The 23442-nt window shown below is 45.2% G+C and overlaps 1 protein-coding gene across 1 annotated transcript in view; it reads left to right on the top strand.

Annotated features, from left to right (window-relative positions):
• The window catches only part of OPN4 (opsin 4), a 209178-nt gene that overhangs the window by 70339 nt on the left and 115397 nt on the right, over nt 1-23442 (top strand). The window contains exons 3-4 of the mRNA XM_040435823.1: nt 874-1007; nt 11428-11631. Of these exons, the coding sequence (XP_040291757.1) occupies nt 874-1007; nt 11428-11631 (338 nt within the window). The remainder of the gene's footprint in view (nt 1-873; nt 1008-11427; nt 11632-23442) is intronic.

Raw genomic sequence — 23442 nt, 5'->3', positions numbered from 1 at the left:
ATCCAAAACTAAAGATTACAGTTGGTCTAATTTGTAATCTTCATATTTGGTAGTGAATGTTAATCTTAGCAGACACATAAAATGCTGCTGATCCTGAAGCTCAGCATACTCCAGCTCAAATCCTGCAAATCAATTAATAAGGTCAGCATTAATTTCCTCCTGGAGATAAAGCCTACTGAAGGCCAATATTCAGGCAGGATAATTAAAAACTGCTGACTCGATTAACCTAACCTGGTCTACATTAAATAGCTGTTTACATCAGTTGGTCATGTGCAGCAAGCACCCGAGGAGCCAGTGCAGAGGATGGGAGTGGTAGTGGCTCTAATGAGAGGATGTTTCATGGTATACTCCCTCAGGCCGTTGCTCCCTGGGGATTGGTGCAGTGAAAAGGAGGTATAAGGAATTAGGCCAGAAGTAGAAGAATAAACGCATCTCTTTACTAAGTGCAACTCTGTTAGGCTATCTTGCTGATGTATCTGTCTTGAAATTCTGGCTAAAAGCTGAAAGCTGGCACTTGTGACTGTAGGTGTCTACTTTGTAATGCAGGCTTTTTTTCAGTTGGTCTGGCCTGGGTGTGATCGAGGTAGTGGTTGTCTGAGGTGCAGTCCCTCATCTGCAGCAGGCTCTAGAAAGCTGAGGTTGCTAATCACTCTCCTGAGTCATGGACCATGCCGTCTCCCTGAAGTAGTGTTCCTCACAGATGAAGCTGGATCTCTGGTCCCTGATAGTGTACAGTGCAAACATTACATAGAAAAACATAACTTAACATTGTATTACAAAAAAAGAAATGTTGCAGATACCCCCAGATTTGGGGTACTGCACATGTATCCTGGTTACTATATTATGACTAGATTATATTTTTTTCATCTACAGAAGTCGGAGTCTTCGATCACCCGCCAATATTTTCATCATCAACCTCGCCATCACTGATTTCTGTATGTCTATCACTCAGGCACCAGTGTTCTTTGCTGCAAGTTTACATAAACGATGGATCTTTGGAGAGAAAGGTAATGGGGAAACTGGGTCTGTATAATCTGTACCGAATTTTTTAAGGTTAAAAGGTTAATCCAGAATGAGAAAACATGGTTAATTTATACCAGAAACAGTGCCCCACCTGTCCACAGGTTGTGTGTGTTATCAAAGCTGAGGCCCAATGGTGATTGGTGCTAATCTTCAATACAGCACACAGAACTTGTAGACAGGTATGATGCAGTTTTGGGAACTACAGGGGTCATTTACAAAGACTGGGTTTTTACTCTGGTCTTTGTTTCCCCCCTGCTCTGCCAGAGGATTCACCTTATGTATGACTAGGCATCAGTAAAAACAACATCTGCTCTTGACTGGAGTATTTTTTGTCAACATTTATGTGTTTCCAGGTACAAATGTTGGTTCTTGTTCAGGGTCATCAATTCTAAGATGGCATGACAGTGCTTCAGTTTACACATATGAAAGGAGGGAGCAGGAATGGATGCAATGCCCTGCCCTGTTTTGTTGTGGATGGGAGGGAGCCCATTGAGATGGAGGAGGAGGGAGGATATGGATAAGAGCCTGGTGTGGAAACCAGACCAGCACAAACATTGAGGTGTCAATTGGACCATTGCTATGGTGCTGTGTCGCCACAGCCACGTGAAAAATTAATCCAGTGGGCCCTGAAAGACAAGTACTGTCCCTGGCCGTAACAGCTGCTCCACTTGTCCATGGTGGAATGCACCTTGCCACACTAAAACAATTCCTAAGGGCAACAGACCTCCATCCCGTGATGAGACTACAAGGTACAGATGGTCTTTTTTTTTTTTTTTAAATAATAGAAGGCGAGACAATTTTTGAGAAAAAAAGAATGGATAGCTGACCAGAAATACCAATGCCATATAGTAGAATAAGATTTTGGTGAAGATATAGAACTGCACAGCAATTGGAGAATTAGATAATTTTAATGGACAGCTGGACAGAAGTACTAATCCCATAGAGTAAAATGAAATTTAGGTGAAGGCGTGGTAATTCAAGACAAATACTAGGGGTCCATTCACACATCTGCAACTGTTTTGCGGTCCGCAAAACACAGACACCGGCCATGTGGGTTTCACAGTTTGCGGACCGCACATGACAGGCACTATGATAAAAATGCCTTTTATTGTCCGTGGCTGCGGACAAGAATAGGACATGTTCTATTTTTTTGTGGGGCCACGGAACGGAAGTGCAGATGCGGACAACACATGGTGTGCTGTCCACATGTTTTGCGGCCCCATTGAAAATGAACGGGTCCACACCCATTCCACAAAATTGCGGAACGGATGCGGACCCATTTTGCGGACCCCAAGTTGTACGGCAGCAACTGCACCACCAACACACAACTGCACATAAGCTAATGACTGGTCATTAATAGTTGCTTAATGGCCACATTCCGATATGGATGTCTCATGATAAAGTGGAGGACAAGGAGGAGGAGTCTGAGCAGGAGAGGACACTTTACAGCTTTGGGATGCAGCCTGGCTGACACAAAGAATAATGGGTGAAGGAGGACAGTCCTGTTCCGAATGCTGGCTGGGTCTATTTTTCCCCCGGAACTAGTGATGCTGCCTCATGTGCTGCAATTGAGCTCTGGTTTGTGTTTGAATGCCCATGGATTTTGTGTGGTGGCCAGATGGAAAAAAAAATGCCATACAGGAGATACTCCCACAGAGCTTGCAGCAGCCAAGCTTGGCCTAGTTCTGGCATGTTTTGAGCCTGCATCAATGGTATCAGCTGCATCACCAGTTACTGAGCTGGCCACAATACAGGCAAATCTGGCACTGGTAGTATTTCTGGAGGTTTTAGCCATATGTTGCCTTTGCTCTTTTTTGCCACCACGGCCACTACCCTTCTCCTCTAATGTCACCTTCTCCTCAGCACCTTGATCCAGCTCCCAGGTCCTGTCTAACACAGAATCATAGTCCACACTCTCCCTGCCACTTTTATTAGACTGTTTTTAAAAGAATTTGGAAAACAAAACAGTATAAAGAAGAAAGTTGATGCACACCAGATCCTAGATAATAATCTATGAACAGAAGGTGAAGGCAACACATGTACTTGATTATCAAAAAGTGAACAACTTTATTCCATAGTATTTAAATCCAGTAGATGCGATCTTCACCGCTTGATAATCAAGTATGTGTTTTGCCTTCTCTTCATGGACATTTTTCAGACTATGATATGCCAGCATGGGCTCCTTGGCCCCCCTTCAGATTCCCTTGTCTATATTTGCCACAAATTCCACTGTAGCCATGGCTACCACTGCTCCTACCACCACCATCATGGCTACAGGTTCCATTACTACCACCACAACCACCATCACAGTTATGCATTGGGTCCTCCAACTATGCCTGAACATTCTCCACATGGCAGTCCAAACGCTGATGCAGACAATTCTCACATGACTCATCAACAGGAAGACTATCTTGAGTATCTTCCATGGCATATGGGTTGTTGTTGCCTATGCTTAGGAAATAATAAGGTGCCCCACCAGGAGGGGTCAGTGAAGACAGATGTGATGCATTTGAAAGGCTTCTCTGGGGCCGCAAGGAGGAGGAACAGGAGGAATGCTGTGACCCATGGCTCAAAGGCACCGTTTTAGACTCAGTGGTGACATCAACATCTTTCTGCTGTGACTGAGAGGAGGAGTGAGCCATCCAGTCCCCAATCTCATCCTCTTTGTCCTCAAATAATCTGCCACCTACCAGATGCCAGGGGGAACTGTGGCCTGCTGCTACTATTACTGGTTGGACAGCTGGTGCAGACAGTGCTGTTACTGCTTTTTGCACCAGTACAAACAGGTATATTGACTCACTACAATGTGCTGAATAAAACTGATATATTGAAGCACTAAAATGAGCTGATTTAAACTGATATATGTAAGATCCTCACCTGTCTCGCACTCCGGTGTGACTAAAAAGGGGTCCTCGTGGAGCTGCGGGACAGGTTACGCGTGTCTCGGTTGATACACCAGCTCCGACCCCTTTACGAACCGGCGCGGGAATGCGTTTGCATGTGTGCCGGTGGGGAAGACAGCATGGCTTTCGGTGACAGCTTGGCCGGGCTAGTAGCAGTACTCTGCGGCCGAGCTTGTCTCCAGTGCCTATTGCGGATTCCATTCTGGTGTCTATGTCGACGCGCTTGCTCACTCTCGCGGAGCCTGTCATGCATACGCATTTATGTTTGAAAACGGGTTCGCAAGGGTATACGTGGTCGCGCGTATGTGCTTCGCCGACCAGCGAAGGGAATAGCACCTGGCCGCAAGTTCAAAGCAGATTAGGGTGCCGGCATTGGTCTAATTGACTAATGACTGACCAAAGTCTTGTACACAGGTGTAGGGCAGGATCATGACCTATGGGGAGTGGACACTTGGCACCCTGGGTTTGTTAGCAGGCACATAAAAGGTGGCCTCCCAGGTTGGTCAGTGCCCACTGTTATCCTTCCTTATCCAGGTGCAGGTCGGTACTGCTAGCTACTGACTGAAGTTTGCTGAGACTCTGTCCGTTCCAGTGGGACCCAGGACCCGGGACTTTCCGTCACGCATCAGTTTACCTGGCAAGTTGCACAGAGACTTATACACGGATCGGGACTACTCCTGGCTTTCCTTTGTTTTTTGTTTACCTGACGTTTGCCCAGTGAAGTTTACCTGGACTTTGTTTATTTTGTTAATAAACCCCTTTGACTTCATCCTCACTGGTCTGTTTCATTGGAGCCTTGCATTACAGTATATTGACACATTTAAATGCACTGAATTAAAGGGGTTGCCCGAGTTATGAAAAAAATATATAGCACTGTAAATCTGATGGGCAGCAATATATAACTAAGCTAAGCAAGTTTTAGGCAAAAAATATATATATTTCTTCATTTCACTGGTTCTCTTCTGGCCCTTTGCCTGCAATAACAACAATCTCTGCCCCTCCTCCTACTCTGCAAAGGGAGTGAATACAAGGGCTGTCCTGAGTGACATGACTGCCTGCTGGGAGACTCAGCAGCATGTTGTATTTGTAGGACTATAAGTCCCAGCTGTACAAGGACACTTCTGATACACACAGGATCTTCCCCCTACCTGTTCTTGTGCAATGCTCTGCAGAACTCCTCTGTCAGCTACTGTGTTCAGGATTTGTCTCCTCACTGCCTGCGGCTACTCAGTAAAGCCTTCAGCCCTGAGTCTGTGCAGCTGAAGGAGTTAATGTTTTTTCCTCAAGAATCCAGGGAGAGAGCTATAAGCAACAGCTGGCAGTGCAGGGGGGCTTGGCCAGCACAATGATGTCTTGTGTACAGACACAGATCTGCTCTCTCGGGCTTGTGCACGAAACATCATCAGAGCAGGGAGAGAGGCTGACATCACAGGTCATGTGACCCTCAGTGAAACCTGAGAAAGGAGCAACTGGAGATAAAGTAAGTGAATTGTAAAGTCCTTACATTTGCCTAGTTAGAAACATACAAAGAACAAAATAAATAACTCAAATAACCCCTTTAAATGTGTATACTGATGCAGTGATGCACTTAAATGTGCTGAATTTAGATTGGCATATTGACTCACTAAGGGTGGGTTCACACTAGCGTTAGGGATTCCGTTATGGCTTTCCGTTATAACAGGGTTATAACGGAACATAACGGAATCCATAGGATGGAATGCAAAACGGAAGCCTTTAAGAGGAATTCCGTTTTGCTCCATCCTAATAGAAGTCTATGGGAAAACATAACGGATCCGTCTGGGTCCCGTTATGCAAGACGGAAAACAAAGTCCTTTTACCATGGCGATGGATCATGTGATGGACCATGTGATGACCGGAGTGACGTCACCACAGGTCCTGTTGCTACACACAGCAAAGAAAGAAGACAGAAGAGATGCCGGCTGCGCAATCAAGTGGACTAAGGTGAGTTAAATTATTATTATTATTTTTTTAACCCCTCCAGCGCTATTTTACTATGCATTCTGTATTCAGAATGCTATTATTTTCCCTTATAACCATGTTATAAGGGAAATTAATAATGATCGGGTCTCCATCCCGATCGTCTCCTAGCAACCGTGCGTATGCTAGCGGATGCTTGCGATTTTCACGCAACCCCATTCATTTCTATGGGGCCTGCGTTATATGAAAAACGCACAAAAGAGAGCATGCTGCGATTTTCACACAACGCACAAGTGATGCGTGAAAATCACCGCTCATGTGAACAGCCCCATAGAAATGAATGGGTCGGGATTCAGTGCGGGTGCAATGCGTTCAACTCACGCATCACATCCGTGCGGAATACTAGCCCGTGTGAAAGGGGCCTTACAGGTCACAATTACTGGCAGGACTAATTTATCACCAAGTACATAATGGTGCAATGCACCAAAATTCCTAGGTAATACATTCTGTTAGCGATACAGTTGTTATACACTATGACCGACAGACAGTTGACTAGGCCCTCCAAAGGAATGGACAGTGGCAAAAATGATGCTGAAGCTAGCACAAGTAACAACAGAAGAAGGGGTGGAGATAGCAGCCGCAGCAATATGTTAAGCTGCCACTGTCATCCAGCAGTCGTGTTTTTACCAACAATCCAGCTGTACTGGAATGGTTGACTCGCTCTTCATAATCATCTCAATTTACAACAGATACACACAGCCAGGAATCGGTGGTTTCCCCTGACACCATGCTTAGTTGGCATGGCCTCACCTGTACTGAATCTGCATCTTGCTTTTGCTGCTCTGTCTGTTAGTCAAGTAATGTTAGCCACTTTACAGCGACAATGACCTTTGTGAGGACAGTCAGCAGTTATAGGCCAGCACAGACTTGGAGGAGAGGTCCGCTGCGGACTCCTTTAGGCATGCAACTACCGATGATGACAGTCGGGTGGGAACACATGTTGCAAGAGGTCAGAGACATGCGCAAGAGACAGGTGAGGGTGAAACAAGTGACTCGCAAATATATGTAGATGATGATGTCAGTCGGCAGAACTACGGGATGAATTATGTCATTCCACTCCTTCACATCCTGCAGGGGATGCTGAGAGAAATATGATTGGCGAGGGGACAGAGGATGTAGAACCTACATCTCACAGGAGGATAACCTGGCAGAAGATGAGGATGAGGATATACTCACTCAGGAATGTTATACATACCTAGGTGGTTTATCTGCCCAAGGGGCACTAGAGGAGCAGGGGGAGCATGATGAGCTGGAGGATGAAGACAAAGACATAGTGGAGATAGAGTATATAGAAGTATACAGTGGAGATAGAGGCAGGGAGGCCCTCTGAGTCACTTGTGCAAATTGCTAGAGGCATGCTGTCATGTTTCTGTAGTGACAGCCGCATTGTCAGGATTCAGCAGAGGGATGACTACTGGCTATCCACATTGTTAGATCCTCGCTACAGGTCAAAAATTTAATTTTTTAGACCTTCTGAGAGGGATGCAAAACTAGACTACTACAGAGACTTCCTGTGTAGTCAGTTGGTCACTACCTATGAGCACCATCGCCGATCCTCACGCAGGTCTGACCGGGGGACCCACAACATCATGCTCTACTGCCATGACTAGTGGGGAGGCCAGGAGCAGCACCAGCTTCATATGCAGAAACTTCACTCTGGAGTCTATGATGAGCAGTTTTCTTCAGCTGCCTACCACCTAGCAGCAGCAGGACATGCAGCAGAAACTCAACCACCAGGTGGTGGCATACTTGGACTTCACCCTGTCACCCATGATCCAAGATTCTTTGGACTACTAGGCATGCCAACTTGAATTGTGGTCGCAACTGGCAGAGTTTGCCATGGGCATGCTTTCCTGCCTGGCCAGTAGTGTGGCATCAGAGAGGGTGTTCATTGCTGTGGGAGTGGGGCATAGTTACCCCTAAGAGAACTTGCTTTTCCTCCCACAATTTTGAGAGACTAACCTTTATAAAGATGAATCAGGCATGGATCAACCAGGATTTCCCGGCACCTTTGCCTGATGCAACAGAATAGATCATTCTGCAACAAATGATCATATTGTAGTGTGCTGGCACACAGGAATATTATGCAAAATAGGCCATTACTTCAGGCCACGTGCTGCTGCCACAAATCTGATGCTGCCACCCGCCTGATACAACCCACCTCATGCCTCTCCTGCCATTCCTACATTTTTACATTTTTTTTAAAAGGATATGCATGCCACTGGGCCTTGCTATTACACTGCTGTTGTTGGGTTCTGCTACTGCTGTCATCTGCCACTATCTTGTGCTGTATGCCACTGCTGTTGCCACCCCCTCCCCACTATTGTCCCTGTTACCGCCACTGCTGTTGGCCCCCATACCCACTCTGTTATGGGGCCACTATTGTTCCCATTTGTCCGAGTTGATATCGTTGTTTATTTTTCCTTTCCTCTAAACTGTCATAAGAACTGAATAAAAAAAAAAAGGATCCTGTATTTTGAGCTTCTGTATGTCTCACATCTCTTTCACATGGTCAGTATTTGAACAGAATTTTTAAGCCAAAAGCGTGAGTGTGTCCAAAACACAGACGAGATCCAAATAATTACATTGCATTTTTTCTCTGTTTTGGACCGACTCCTCTTTTTGGCTTACAATTACGGATACAAAATACTGACCATCTGAAAGAGGCCATTAAAGTCCTGCATACAAGACTTTTTTCCTTGTTAAAAAAAAACTGATTTCAGATGAAAATGGCCAAAACTGATGCAAACTGAACATAAGTCTTTCAGATGGTCAGTATTTGGTCAGTGTTTTGCATCAGTCTTTGATCAGAATTGGTAATCCAAAAGCAGGAGTTGGTCCAAAACACAGATGAGATGCAAATAATTCCATTATACTTTATCTCTGTTTTAAACCCACTCCTGTTTTTGGTTTACAAATACTGATCAAATACTGATACAAAACACTGACCATATGAAAGAGGCTTTATGGATGCTGAAAATACTGGCTTTTTTCTTTTTTTGTTTTCTGTTAGTTTTATGATGATCAGTAGAACAGAAAAATAAACAGTGATGTTAACACAACATTACTGCCACTGCTGATGCCCACCTCCCCACTCTGTCATGGGGCTTCTCCTGTCACTGTTTCTGCCAGCTTTCCCACTCTGTCATGGGACCACTACTTCTACTGCTGCTGCTGCTGCCACCACCATCCCCATTCTGTCGAGGGACCACTTTTGTCATGATTAACTGCCACTGCACCTGCCACCACCATCCCCACTTTGTCTTGGGGCCACTACGTCTGCTGCCACCGTCTCCACTCTGTCATGGGGCCATTACTGCTGCTGCCACCATCCCCATTCTGTCATAGGGGCCACTTTTGTCATGGTCACTGCCACTGCTGCTGCTGCCACCATCCCCACTCTGTCATGGGGCCACTTTTGTCATGGTTACTGCCACCGCTGCTGCTGCCACCATCCCAACTCTGTCATGGGGCCACTTTTCTCACGGTTACTTCTACTACTGTCACCCTCCCCACTCTGTCATGGGACCACTATTGTCACTGTTACTGCGACTGCTGCTGCCAACCTTCCCACTCTGTCATGGGGCCACTACCTGAATCTTGGGGCACTGCACGGTTAAGTCCACGGCGATAAATTAGACCTGATGCTAACAGTGACCTGTAATAAAGAAACACAGTGATTCGACAGCTAACAGAAGGGATTGAAAAGTATGTGTTTGGACTGCTACAACATGCATTAAAAGAAAAAAAACTTCCACTACTTTATTGAGGCTACCTCCATTTCTTTATTTTGTTCCACTAAGGATCCATTTGAACAAAGCTCCTGCAGGAGCGCACATTTTTTTTCCTTTACTGAAGAGTACTGTATGATTTTCTTTTTGTTTAACAGAAGGGATTACCTATGAATCTTGGTGCACTGCACAGTGATGTAGATGGCGATAAATTACAACTGCCTGCAATACTGATGACACAGTACATACAGAACGGATTAACTATTAAGGTGGGTCCACTAGAAGGTAATGCACACGGCAATGCCTTCACATTGAGATTGGACCACCAAGCGGGATGAATATTAATTGGCAGAGGGGCCTGGGTATACCTGATTTATCGCAATTCGCGACAAATTAATTCGTAACAAATATAATTTCTTGTCAAAGTTCAGCGAACAGACCAAATAAAAATTTTCTAAACTTTGCTCATCACTACTTGTGCATGTATAAATAATGTCAGGCATTCTGCTGCCATTGAACCGTAAGTTTTGGACACGTGCAGAACGAGCCACTCTTTCTTCTGATATCACTGGAATCACCACTCACTGGGATCTTCCCCATTGAGACATCATTTATGGATGCTTGGTCCCAACAGTTTGTGGTGTGTCTTTAAACGCACTGTTAACACCATGCGTTTATTCATAGCTAAATATGTCAGTTTCCCTCTGACATTTTTTTCTATTGCTGTCATTGTGTTCAAGAGCTTAAAAGGGGAGGAGAGAAAGAGCTAAAATTTATAAAAAATAAACAAAAAGAGATAACATATTTTCATGAAAAATCCTAGGAGACTTGAGTTTGTTATATACCAATTTTCAGGGCAACTGGAGTAACTTTTATATGTGACAAATCGATTTGGGTCCAAACTGAATTTTTTTTTAAAATTTGCTGAATCAGACACGAAGCGAAATTCAAGAAGAGTGCTGCCACCCTATGGGGGACATTTATCAAATCTGTTACACCATTTTTTTTTTTTGTTTCAAAATGTTGCAAGCAATTCTGAGTGTAATATTTTGTGTCAAAATGTTTCACATCTTGTGACTTTGGTCATCTGCATCTTCCCACTCCACTTTCAGCAGTGGAGTGAGATGTTGCTCAGGACTTACCAGTAGATAATGTTTAAGTCCCATTTATCTTTTTTACATGCAGCAAAAACATCTAATTTAGTTGGAACTCGACAACAGGTAACCTCTAGGTGTACTTTTACTGAAAAAGGCACAACAACATTACATTTTCTTCATAAATGAGTACAATTGGAAATTGTCTGATAGGTGTTTTGGACTTTTTCTGGATCCACACTGCTGCATAGTAAGTCTAAATGGATAGACTTGTATTAAAGGGGTTATCCCATCTGGACATTTATGAGCAAATGCAGCATCCTCTCTATTTACTACTATGGAACTCCCAGTGAACTGGATTTTTCAGAAGTCCCATCGCAGTGAATGTAGAAAATAGCACGTGTAAAATTCACGGTGGGACCAACATTTTTGACATAAGAGCAGGTCACAGAGGTAGGACCCATACCTATCGGACATTTATGCCATATCCTATCAATCGGACAGATGGGACAATCCATTTAACCTTACATTTTAAGCATGGTACCTTAACTATAATTATTGCATACATATCATGTATAAAATATATGTACTAGACTAGATTATGACAGTTTAGACTTTTCCAGGAGAACTATTACCATTATCATTCATCTTGTAATTTAACTTTTCTTGTTGCCCTAGGTTGTGAATTATATGCCTTCTGCGGAGCCCTTTTTGGAATCACATCCATGATTACATTGATGGTGATTGCTGTGGATAGGTATTTCGTAATCACTCGACCACTTGCCTCCATCGGAATGATGTCCAAGAAAAGAGCAGTGTTAATCCTTTTAGGTGTCTGGCTGTATTCTTTGGCGTGGAGCCTTCCTCCCTTCTTTGGTTGGAGTAAGTTTGGATGACTGGTTTGACAGATGATATTAACCTTGCACCACATTGGCCTCTCAAAATCAGACAGGATTTGCATGACAAATTAGAGATAGAGATTATTGGCCTGTAATTAATTTTCAGGTACCTAATCAAGGATTAGGCTTCTTAAAAAAACTCTTACATAGTGTTAATTTTCTTTTTTGAGATTTGTGTAAGAAAAATACAAAGTGGATTACAGCATGGAATGCCAAAATATGCAGTAATTAAGACTGCAATAATCTACTGATGGATTTGACGTAGATGGAAACATTTGGCAATAGATTTTTAAACTAATGCATTACAGGGCTAAAAAAATACATATATATATTCTCTGATGTTATTTGCAATAAGAAATTATCCACCTTATGAAGTTTAGATGAGAGCAATACATTCATGAGTAGTAGTAGTAGTAGTAGTAGTAGTAGTAGTAGTAGCAGTAGTTTGGGCTTTAAAAGGGTTCTCCGGGAATGAAAAAAATGAAGATACTTAAAAATTACTTTATTATAAATATATTCCCAAATACTTTTCCTTAGTTATAATGGGTAATATCTCTAGGGAGCAATCATCTGGGGAAATAAAATGTCCTATTAGTACAAACAAACCTGTCCTAAGCACACAGCGGGACAAGTTATTTCACAACACTGAGGTAAGGAGCTGCCTCACCCTCCTCTCTGCTCTGCTTGTCAGGGATTATGATCTTGATTATAGCTGATAAGATCTTCAGCTGTAGGAATAGAGTTCATGATGAGACATGAAGTACAGAGGAGGTGGGGAATGTGGCTAATGAGCAGCAGCTATCTCCTCTACCACAGCCCCATATTACCACAGTCTGTCCTGTCTGTCCTCTCTGTACTTCATGTCTCCGAATGAGCTCCATTCCTATAGGGATTCAGCTGAAGATCTTATAATCTTTATTCAGGATCATAATTTCTGACAAGTAGGAGATGAGGATGAGGCATATCTTTACCTAAGTTTTGTGAAGTAACTTGTCCTGCTGTGTGATTAGGACAGGTTTTGTATGTACTAATAGGGCTGCGGCTATTTTATTTCTCCAAATGATTGCTCCCTAGACAAAACAAGCCATTATAACTAATGGAAGGTATTTGGGAATATATTTATAATAAACTAAGTATTTTCATTTTCTTAATTCCCAGAGAACCCCATTAATGAGGTTTTTCTTCATTCTTCACAATGGCCATCTACCCAAAAAAAATATATGGTTCGGTGTTCAGGCATTTAATAAATCTTTTGAAAGGCTGCAGGGCAGACAATCAACAAGCTTTTAACCTGTGGGCATTTAGAAGCCATCACAGCCATGCCTAGTAATGGCATGGCTGTGATTTGTCGGTGCATCATGTGACCCAGCCTCTATAAAAGCTGGATCACGTGTAGCACCGCCTATCAGCTCTAAGTAGTGCAGGGACAGGAAGCAGGCAGCTGAAGTGAGGGATAGTGTTAGGAATCTCATCTGGCTATTTGTTCTGTTAGTGACCTATAGTGAATTTTTTGTGGGTGCTATACACCAGTTCGGTGGGTGACATATACTCAATTTTTGAGTGAGGTACACCTGCATTGCATACCTGACAGGGAAATAAATATAGTTTATTCGTCTGTTAGTTCGGTGGGTGACATATACCCATTTTTTGTGTGAGGTACACCTGCATTGCATACGTAACAGGGAAATTAATATAGTTAATCCGTCTGTTAGATTGGTGGGTGACATATTCCCATTCTTGTTGCTAGGTACACCTGCACTGCATATGTGACAGGGAAATTAATATAGTTAATCTGTCTGTTAGTTCGGTGGGTGACCTCAAAGAATGATGAGAGCATCAAATAAGGGATGTGGCCCTGGTCGTGGTGCTGCTGGTGTTGGCGGAGCTCCTGTTGCAGGGAGAGGACGTGGTCGATCTGTGCCAGCTACACGCCCAAATGAAACGCCTTTCTCAGGTACACGTAGGCAACAGAACGTTCAGTGTTATTTTGTAGGCCCTAATACCAGTGTGAAAAAAATAATGTTTGCTATCTCCTACCGCCACCTCCACCGCCTCCTCAACCTCCTACTCCACTTTGACCTCCGCCTCATAGTTCAAGATCATTATTTCTTAACTTTTTTTCTATTCTATGTTATTTTATGTCATTTCCCTATCCACATTTGTTTGCAGGGCAATTGTCCTGCTCTTACCCCCATTTTGCTTCCTTTTGCAGTCCTCTAGCCCTTACTATAAATATTTTTCAGGAATTTTAGTGCCCCAAATTCAGGTCTCCATTGACTTCAATGGGGTTCGGGGTGAAGTTCGGGTCAAGTTCAGGTCCCAAACCCGAACTTTGAGCTGAAGTTAGGCCAAACCCTGTGAACCCGAACTTCCAGGTGTTCGCTCATCCCTAATAGTTAGCATTGTGGAGCAAGCAGGAAGGGAGTCGTCTAGTAGACACTTCTACCTGAGACAAGCACATAACACTGGCTGTAACTCAATGTTAAATGGTTGTCCTATTTCAACCAACTTAGTAACATAGTAACATAGTACATAAGGCCGAAAAAAAGACATTTGTCCATCCAGTTCGGCCTGTCATCCTGCAAGTTGATCCAGAAGAAGGCAAAAAAAAACCTGTGAGGTAGAAGCCAATTTTCCTCACTTTAGGGGAATAAAAAATTCCTTCCCGACTCCAATCAGGCAATCAGAATATTAACAGGATACGATAAGTATCAGGGGTCAGTGGCAGGGGTCTTCTGAAGCCTATTCTGGTCAGGAGAACTGGGACCATGTTCCCCCTTGTGAAACTCTATGGGACTGCTGATTATCTATGGCAGCTCAATTGAATGATGCAGCATGCTCCAGAAGTCAGATCTTTGTAATTCAGATGCTTATTCCCATCCTATGGATAGTGGATGCATTGTTGTAAGGGGACAAGACCTTTAAGGCTAGTTTAATATACTCTATCTTTTTGAAAATTTCAACTTAAGTTCTTCATGCAGCTTTTTAAGCCAAAGTCAGAAAATAAGAAGGAAGGAGAAGTATGAAGTTTCGTTACATGGCAACATTGGCCATGACAGATGTTGCACTACCAAAGATTGCAGTCACTACTGCAGCATGGCAACTAGTGTATCACGTCTGATACGGCAGGTAACAGATGTGCGGTGTAGAGAGGAGGGAAGAGGAGTACCCTTCCACTAGGGAGAGGGAGGAGTGGTGACCCCTAGCTCACCTGGCACTGGCACCTGGCTTCCCTGACGTCCCTAGACAGACTGTTAAACCATACTGTCACAAGGTTCCGAAGGTGCACTCGGTCCCCCATTGCCCGCAGAACTGTTGCTTAGCTTTTGGAATGAGGTTCTGTGTTTGACCTCATTCCCAGGGCGGCTTTACTAGCTGGGTGGCTCCCTGCTCCTAGTCTGCCTTGAGCGCCGAGCTGATCACTCGGTGCTCGACTGGTTGGTCTGTCGGTCATGTGACGCTGGCCACGTCACATGACCCTCACTCCCCACTATAAATACAGGCAGCCTGCTGGCTACAGGTTGCCGGTTAATTTCTAGGTTCCTGGCTATTTGTTGGACTACTGAATATTTACCTGATCCTGTTCCCTGACGATCCTCTGCCTGCTCCTCCTGTACTGCGCATACATCCTGGTATTGTGACCTCGGCGCCCACCTGACTACTCTCTTTGGACTCCTCTTGTACTTCGCTACTCTCCTGGTATTTGACCCCGGCTTCTCCTGACCATTCTTTGCTTAATCCGTTGTACTGCGTAGCTCTCTTGGTTCTGATCCGGTCCGTTCATGTTCCGTATTTTGTCTTGTCTGTCTTCCCTGCACATATCCCAAGTTAGGGACTGCCGTCCAGTTGTCCCCTGTCATCAGGACTCGTGAGGCAATTTCGCCATAGTGATCTGCACCTGCAGCAGGTTGTGCTGACCCAACCCCTTATTTTTTTCTTTGTAGTATATATTGGAGGCGTGGCGATCTCCTTGGAGTCATTGCACACCTGACCAGTTAATCTGTCCTTGAGGCTGGTTTTAAAGTCAGTATAAGGGCTCATTCAGACGGCCGTATGCTGTCCACAAAAATACTGAATGCTATCCGTTTTTTTGCGGATCCGCAAAAAAACGGATCTGCAAAAAAACGGATAGCATTCAGTATTTTTGCGGACCCATAGACTTCAATGGGGCCATGTCCTGATTTTCACGGACAAGTATAGGACATGTTTCATTTTTTTTGCGGATCCGCAAAAAAACGGATAGCATTCAGTATTTTTGCGGACAGCATACGGCCGTCTGAATGAGCCCTAAAACTGAGTCTGCTTGTATAGAACCTACCATTGGCCATCTGGCTCCAGGAGAAGTATATGGTAGGTTCAGCATGCATGTTGGTACTTGCATCCCTGGATCCGATGAAAGCTGTAATGGCACCGGACGGGGTTACAAGCAAAGTGTACTTGGCTTGCATGCTGACCTGCATTCCCTGGATTTTATGTGGCTGTCATGGCCCATGAACAGGTAGGAACAAGAGTTAGGGACCACTCATGAGACAGCCTTGACGCGGTGAGTGGCTTACTATGCTTTGGCCAAAATATAAACCAATGTCTCATCCAGCATGGAGGGCAGAGTGCTGGATGTAGTGTGCGATCACATTTGCATTTTCCGTTTGTATATGTATTTCGCCATAGTGATCTGCACCTGCAGCAGGTTGTGCTGACCCAACCCCTTATTTTTTTCTTTGTAGTATATATTGGAGGCGTGGCGATCTCCTTGGAGTCATTGCACACCTGACCAGTTAATCTGTCCTTGAGGCTGGTTTTAAAGTCAGTATAAAACTGAGTCTGCTTGTATAGAACCTACCATTGGCCATCTGGCTCCAGGAGAAGTATATGGTAGGTTCAGCATGCATGTTGGTACTTGCATCCCTGGATCCGATGAAAGCTGTAATGGCACCGGACGGGGTTACAAGCAAAGTGTACTTGGCTTGCATGCTGACCTGCATTCCCTGGATTTTATGTGGCTGTCATGGCCCATGAACAGGTAGGAACAAGAGTTAGGGACCACTCATGAGACAGCCTTGACGCGGTGAGTGGCTTACTATGCTTTGGCCAAAATATAAACCAATGTCTCATCCAGCATGGAGGGCAGAGTGCTGGATGTAGTGTGCGATCACATTTGCATTTTCCGTTTGTATATGTATTTCGCCATAGTGATCTGCACCTGCAGCAGGTTGTGCTGACCCAACCCCTTATTTTTTTCTTTGTAGTATATATTGGAGGCGTGGCGATCTCCTTGGAGTCATTGCACACCTGACCAGTTAATCTGTCCTTGAGGCTGGTTTTAAAGTCAGTATAAAACTGAGTCTGCTTGTATAGAACCTACCATTGGCCATCTGGCTCCAGGAGAAGTATATGGTAGGTTCAGCATGCATGTTGGTACTTGCATCCCTGGATCCGATGAAAGCTGTAATGGCACCGGACGGGGTTACAAGCAAAGTGTACTTGGCTTGCATGCTGACCTGCATTCCCTGGATTTTATGTGGCTGTCATGGCCCATGAACAGGTAGGAACAAGAGTTAGGGACCACTCATGAGACAGCCTTGACGCGGTGAGTGGCTTACTATGCTTTGGCCAAAATATAAACCAATGTCTCATCCAGCATGGAGGGCAGAGTGCTGGATGTAGTGTGCGATCACATTTGCATTTTCCGTTTGTATATGTATTTCGCCATAGTGATCTGCACCTGCAGCAGGTTGTGCTGACCCAACCCCTTATTTTTTTCTTTGTAGTATATATTGGAGGCGTGGCGATCTCCTTGGAGTCATTGCACACCTGACCAGTTAATCTGTCCTTGAGGCTGGTTTTAAAGTCAGTATAAAACTGAGTCTGCTTGTATAGAACCTACCATTGGCCATCTGGCTCCAGGAGAAGTATATGGTAGGTTCAGCATGCATGTTGGTACTTGCATCCCTGGATCCGATGAAAGCTGTAATGGCACCGGACGGGGTTACAAGCAAAGTGTACTTGGCTTGCATGCTGACCTGCATTCCCTGGATTTTATGTGGCTGTCATGGCCCATGAACAGGTAGGAACAAGAGTTAGGGACCACTCATGAGACAGCCTTGACGCGGTGAGTGGCTTACTATGCTTTGGCCAAAATATAAACCAATGTCTCATCCAGCATGGAGGGCAGAGTGCTGGATGTAGTGTGCGATCACATTTGCATTTTCCGTTTGTATATGTATTTCGCCATAGTGATCTGCACCTGCAGCAGGTTGTGCTGACCCAACCCCTTATTTTTTTCTTTGTAGTATATATTGGAGGCGTGGCGATCTCCTTGGAGTCATTGCACACCTGACCAGTTAATCTGTCCTTGAGGCTGGTTTTAAAGTCAGTATAAAACTGAGTCTGCTTGTATAGAACCTACCATTGGCCATCTGGCTCCAGGAGAAGTATATGGTAGGTTCAGCATGCATGTTGGTACTTGCATCCCTGGATCCGATGAAAGCTGTAATGGCACCGGACGGGGTTACAAGCAAAGTGTACTTGGCTTGCATGCTGACCTGCATTCCCTGGATTTTATGTGGCTGTCATGGCCCATGAACAGGTAGGAACAAGAGTTAGGGACCACTCATGAGACAGCCTTGACGCGGTGAGTGGCTTACTATGCTTTGGCCAAAATATAAACCAATGTCTCATCCAGCATGGAGGGCAGAGTGCTGGATGTAGTGTGCGATCACATTTGCATTTTCCATCAGGACTCGTGAGGCAAGTAGGCAGGGCCAGGGGTGAGGGTGGAGCGCAGTGGTCACTACCCTTCCCCCCTGTGTGTGTGTGGACGTGACCGTTACAGATTAACAGGCCCAATAACCACTGTATCATGAATCCGCTTACTACCCTGACTGACCATGTCTCTAATTTGACACAGAGGGTGCAGGAGCTAGGAGAGAAACTCCGTTCTTGTGAGTTAGAGCAAGGTTCTTCCACTCCTCTGTCCTCCAGTCCATATTTTGAACCCCAGATCAAGCTCCCAGAACCCTTTTCTGGAGACCGGAAGAGGTTTCTCTCCTTTAAGGAGAATTGCAAACTCTACTTCCGTTTGCGCCCCGTGGCCTCCGGTCCCGAGAGCCAACGCGTGGGGATTATCATTTCTCTACTACAGGGTGATCCCCAGGACTGGGCATTTTCGTTACCTCCTGGGGCCAGTTGTCTAACTTCTGTGGAGGGTTTTTTTCAGGCCCTGGGTACCCTCTATGACGAACCAGACAGGGCCCTGGTAGCCGAGACAGCTCTTAGGGCACTGGTTCAGGGCCATCTCCCTGCGGAGGAGTATTGCACCCAATTCAGACGGTGGTGTGTCCCCTCAGGATGGAATGAACCAGCCCTGAAGAGTCAGTTTAGGTCTGGTCTATCTGATAATTTAAAAGATCTATTGGTCAATTACCAAATTCCTGAGACCTTAGAGGAGATGATGACCCTAGCTGTCCGACTTGACAGACGAGTTAGAGAGAGACGACAAGAACGACAGTTCTGTTCTCAGATGGTGGTCCAGCCAGAGGCCTTTTCCAGGGACAACACTGAGGTCTCCACTGAGGAACCCATGCAGGTTGGCATGACCCGGGGTAATCTTCGTCGCAGATGCGGAGAGTGCTTCTACTGTGGAGATCCTGGCCATTGGATCAACAAGTGTCCTAAGAGGGTTCTCTCTGACAAGTCTTCTAAGGCAAGACAACCTAAAGACCAGGTACACCCTGATTTTTCTAAAGGTAAGCTTTTGGTACCCATAACAATTTCTCTGGGGGTTAATAAGTGGCCGGGTAAGGCCTTTATTGACTTCGGTTCAGCGGCCAGCTTTATTGACTTTGAGTTTGCTTGTAAATTGGGTATTCCAATGTTTGCTTTACCTACACCTATCCATGTCATGGCTATTGATGCTACTCCCCTGATTGGTGGTACGGTGAGGTCATGTACCTCTGAAATTTCTCTGTCCGTGGGTGTGTGCCACTCTGAGAGATGTTCTCTTCTAGTCCTGGAGAACCTACCGGTTGAGGTGGTACTAGGGTTGCCTTGGCTCTGTTTACATAACCCCACAATTGATTGGTCCAAAGGAGAGTTGGTGAAATGGGGACCTAAGTGTGACTCATGCTTGTCCGTGGTCCAGGCTGGGGTTTCAGTAAGGTCTAATACATTACCCTCTGTTATTAAGGAATATTCTGATGTGTTCTCATCCCTTACTCCAGAGGTTCTACCCCCCCATAGACCTTATGATTGCGCCATAGAGCTAATTGAGGGTGCCGAATTTCCTAAAGGTCGAATTTATAATCTTTCAGGGCCCGAACGCAAGGCTATGGAAGATTATATTAAGGAGAGCCTTGCTAAAGGGCATATTAAACCTTCAGTCTCTCCTATGGGAGCAGGGTTTTTCTTTGTTAAAAAGAAGGATGGTGGTCTTAGGCCTTGTATTGATTACCGGAGATTAAATAAAATCACTGTCCAAAATAGATACTCTCTCCCATTGATTCCGGATTTATTTAACCAGGTTTTGGGGGCAACCTGGTTTTCCAAGATTGACCTGAAAGGGGCATACAATCTAATCCGAATCAAGGAGGGAGACGAATGGAAGACAGCGTTCAATACTCCGATAGGACACTTTGAATATCAGGTGATGCCTTTTGGACTCAGCAATGCCCCAGCTGTGTTCCAAAACTTAATGAACGATATTCTTAGGGAGTTCTTAGGTAAATTTATTATTGTCTATCTTGACGACATTTTGATATTCTCTCCTGATTTCGAATCTCATGTGTCCCATGTCAAACAAGTATTAGAGGTGTTGAGGGAGAACCAGCTATCTGCTAAACAAGAGAAATGTGTCTTTGGTGTACAGGAGATACTGTTTCTAGGGCATGTTTTGACTCCTCACGCCTTTAAGATGGATCCTGGTAAGGTTTTAGCAATTAAGGAATGGGTAAGGCCTTCATCCTTAAAGGCTTTACAACGGTTTTTGGGTTTCGCTAATTACTACCGTAAATTTATCATGAATTTTTCTGTAATTGCTAAGCCATTGACCGACCTTACTAAGAAAGGGGCGGATTTGGAGAATTGGTCTACCAAGGCCATTTCTTCATTTGAAACATTAAAAAAGGCATTTAGTAGCGCTCCCATTCTGATCCAGCCTGATCAGGAGAGACCCTTTATTGTGGAGGTGGATGCGTCCGAGGACGGCGCAGGAGCAGTCCTTTCACAAGGTCCTGCTAGCCTCACTAACCTGAGACCGTGTGCCTTCTTCTCTAGGAAATTCTCTCCCACGGAGAGAAACTACGACAAAGGGAATAGGGAGCTGTTGGCCATTAAATGGGCATTTGAGGAGTGGAGACATTTTTTGGAGGGGGCAAGGCATCGAGTAACTGTTGTCACTGACCATAAAAACCCAATGTTTCTCGAGTCCGCTAAGAGGTTGAATCCCCGACAAGCCCGATGGGCTCTGTTTTTTACCCGTTTTGATTTCTCCATTACGTTCAGGCCGGGAAGTAAAAATGTGAAGGCAGACGCATTATCGCGGAGCTTCCATGCTTTTCAACCCACTGAGACGCCGCCTGAATCCATCCTACCAGCAAACATCTTCTTAGCGGCTCTTACCCAGGATATCTCGGCTCGCATTAAGGCTGAACAACATCTGTCACCGGCATCCACCCCAACAGATAAGTTGTTTGTTCCCGTACAATTTCGTCTCCAGCTGTTGGGTGAGTGTCACGATTCTGCCTTTTGTGGACATCCGGGTATTGAGGGCACTAAGGATCTGGTTTCTAGATCTTATTGGTGGCCCACTCTGACCAGGGATGTCAAGTCCTACGTGTCAGCCTGTGAGGTTTGTGCCAGGTCTAAGACACCTAGGACTCGCCCTGCTGGTAACCTACGACCCCTACCCATTCCCAGTAGACCCTGGTCCCATATCTCGATGGACTTTATAACTGACCTACCGCTGGCGGAGGGTAAGACTGTGGTTTGGGTAGTGGTCGATAGGTTTAGCAAGATGGTTCATTTCATTCCCCTGTCTAAACTTCCGAATGCTAAAACCCTGGCGTCTATTTTTGTGAGAGAGATTGTTCGTTTACATGGCATCCCGGAAAATATTGTTTCGGACAGGGGTGTGCAGTTTGTGTCCAAATTCTGGAGGGCCTTCTGTCAAAGATGTAAAATTTCGTTGTCTTTTTCTTCCGCCTACCATCCTGAGAGTAATGGGCAGACTGAACGCCTTAATCAGTCTGTGGAACAATTCCTGAGGTTGTATGTTGCTGATGACCAGCAATTATGGGTCAAATTCCTTCCGTTGGCTGAATTTGCTCTGAATAACCGTGTCAATTCTTCTGCTGGGGTCTCCCCTTTCTTTTGTAACCATGGTTTTCATCCCCGTTTTCATTCTGGGTCGTCCGTCTCCTCCTCTAACCCTGAAGCTGATAAACTCTCCTATCAAACTGTGCACAGTTTGGGCCCGGGTTCAATCGAACCTAGAAAAGGCTCAATGTTCTCAAAAACTCAAGGCCGATAGGAGACGTTCAAGGGGGGTAAACTTTCAGGTTGGGGATAAAGTATGGTTGTCCTCCAAGAATCTATCTCTCAAGGTAACTTCTAAAAAATTTGCTCCTCGTTTTATTGGACCATATAAGATCACGGAAGTGATTAACCCGGTATCTTTTAGGTTGGAGCTGCCTGAGTCATTCCACATTCATAATGTGTTCCATAAATCTCTGCTTAAAAAATATTTTGAACCGGTAGTACCATCAAAAGCCTCGCCTCCGCCAGTTCTTGTTAATGATGCTGTCGAGTATGTGGTGTCTAAAATAGTGGATGTCAGGAAGGTGCGTAATTCCTTGCAGTACCTGATTCACTGGAAGGGGTATGGACCTGAAGAGAGATCTTGGGTACCTGCCAGGGAGGTTCATGCTCCTAGACTTGTTCGTAAATTTCATTTAGAACACCCTGAAAAGCCATCGCCTGAAGTCTTGGGTCCGGTGGCCCCTCGTAAAAGGGGGGGTACTGTCACGGGGTTCCGAAGGTGCACTCGGTCCCCCATTGCCCGCAGAACTGTTGCTTAGCTTTTGGAATGAGGTTCTGTGTTTGACCTCATTCCCAGGGCGGCTTTACTAGCTGGGTGGCTCCCTGCTCCTAGTCTGCCTTGAGCGCCGAGCTGATCACTCGGTGCTCGACTGGTTGGTCTGTCGGTCATGTGACGCTGGCCACGTCACATGACCCTCACTCCCCACTATAAATACAGGCAGCCTGCTGGCTACAGGTTGCCGGTTAATTTCTAGGTTCCTGGCTATTTGTTGGACTACTGAATATTTACCTGATCCTGTTCCCTGACGATCCTCTGCCTGCTCCTCCTGTACTGCGCATACATCCTGGTATTGTGACCTCGGCTCCCACCTGACTACTCTCTTTGGACTCCTCTTGTACTTCGCTACTCTCCTGGTATTTGACCCCGGCTTCTCCTGACCATTCTTTGCTTAATCCGTTGTACTGCGTAGCTCTCTTGGTTCTGACCCGGTCCGTTCATGTTCCGTATTTTGTCTTGTCTGTCTTCACTGCACATATCCTAAGTTAGGGACTGCCGTCCAGTTGTCCCCTGTCATCAGGACTCGTGAGGCAAGTAGGCAGGGCCAGTGGTGAGGGTGGAGCGCAGTGGTCACTACCCTTCCCCCCTGTGTGTGTGTGGACGTGACCGTTACACGTACGCTGATCAAGTGCCTCATCCATGGCTTACCCTGAAATATGCCCTAGGTAGTGAATAGGGCGGTGGGAGCACTAGTCCTCACTA

The sequence above is a fragment of the Bufo bufo genome, chromosome 6 (genome assembly GCF_905171765.1).
Source record: "Bufo bufo chromosome 6, aBufBuf1.1, whole genome shotgun sequence".
NCBI lineage: Eukaryota > Metazoa > Chordata > Amphibia > Anura > Bufonidae > Bufo > Bufo bufo.
This window is presented reverse-complemented; position numbering and strand designations above follow the sequence as displayed.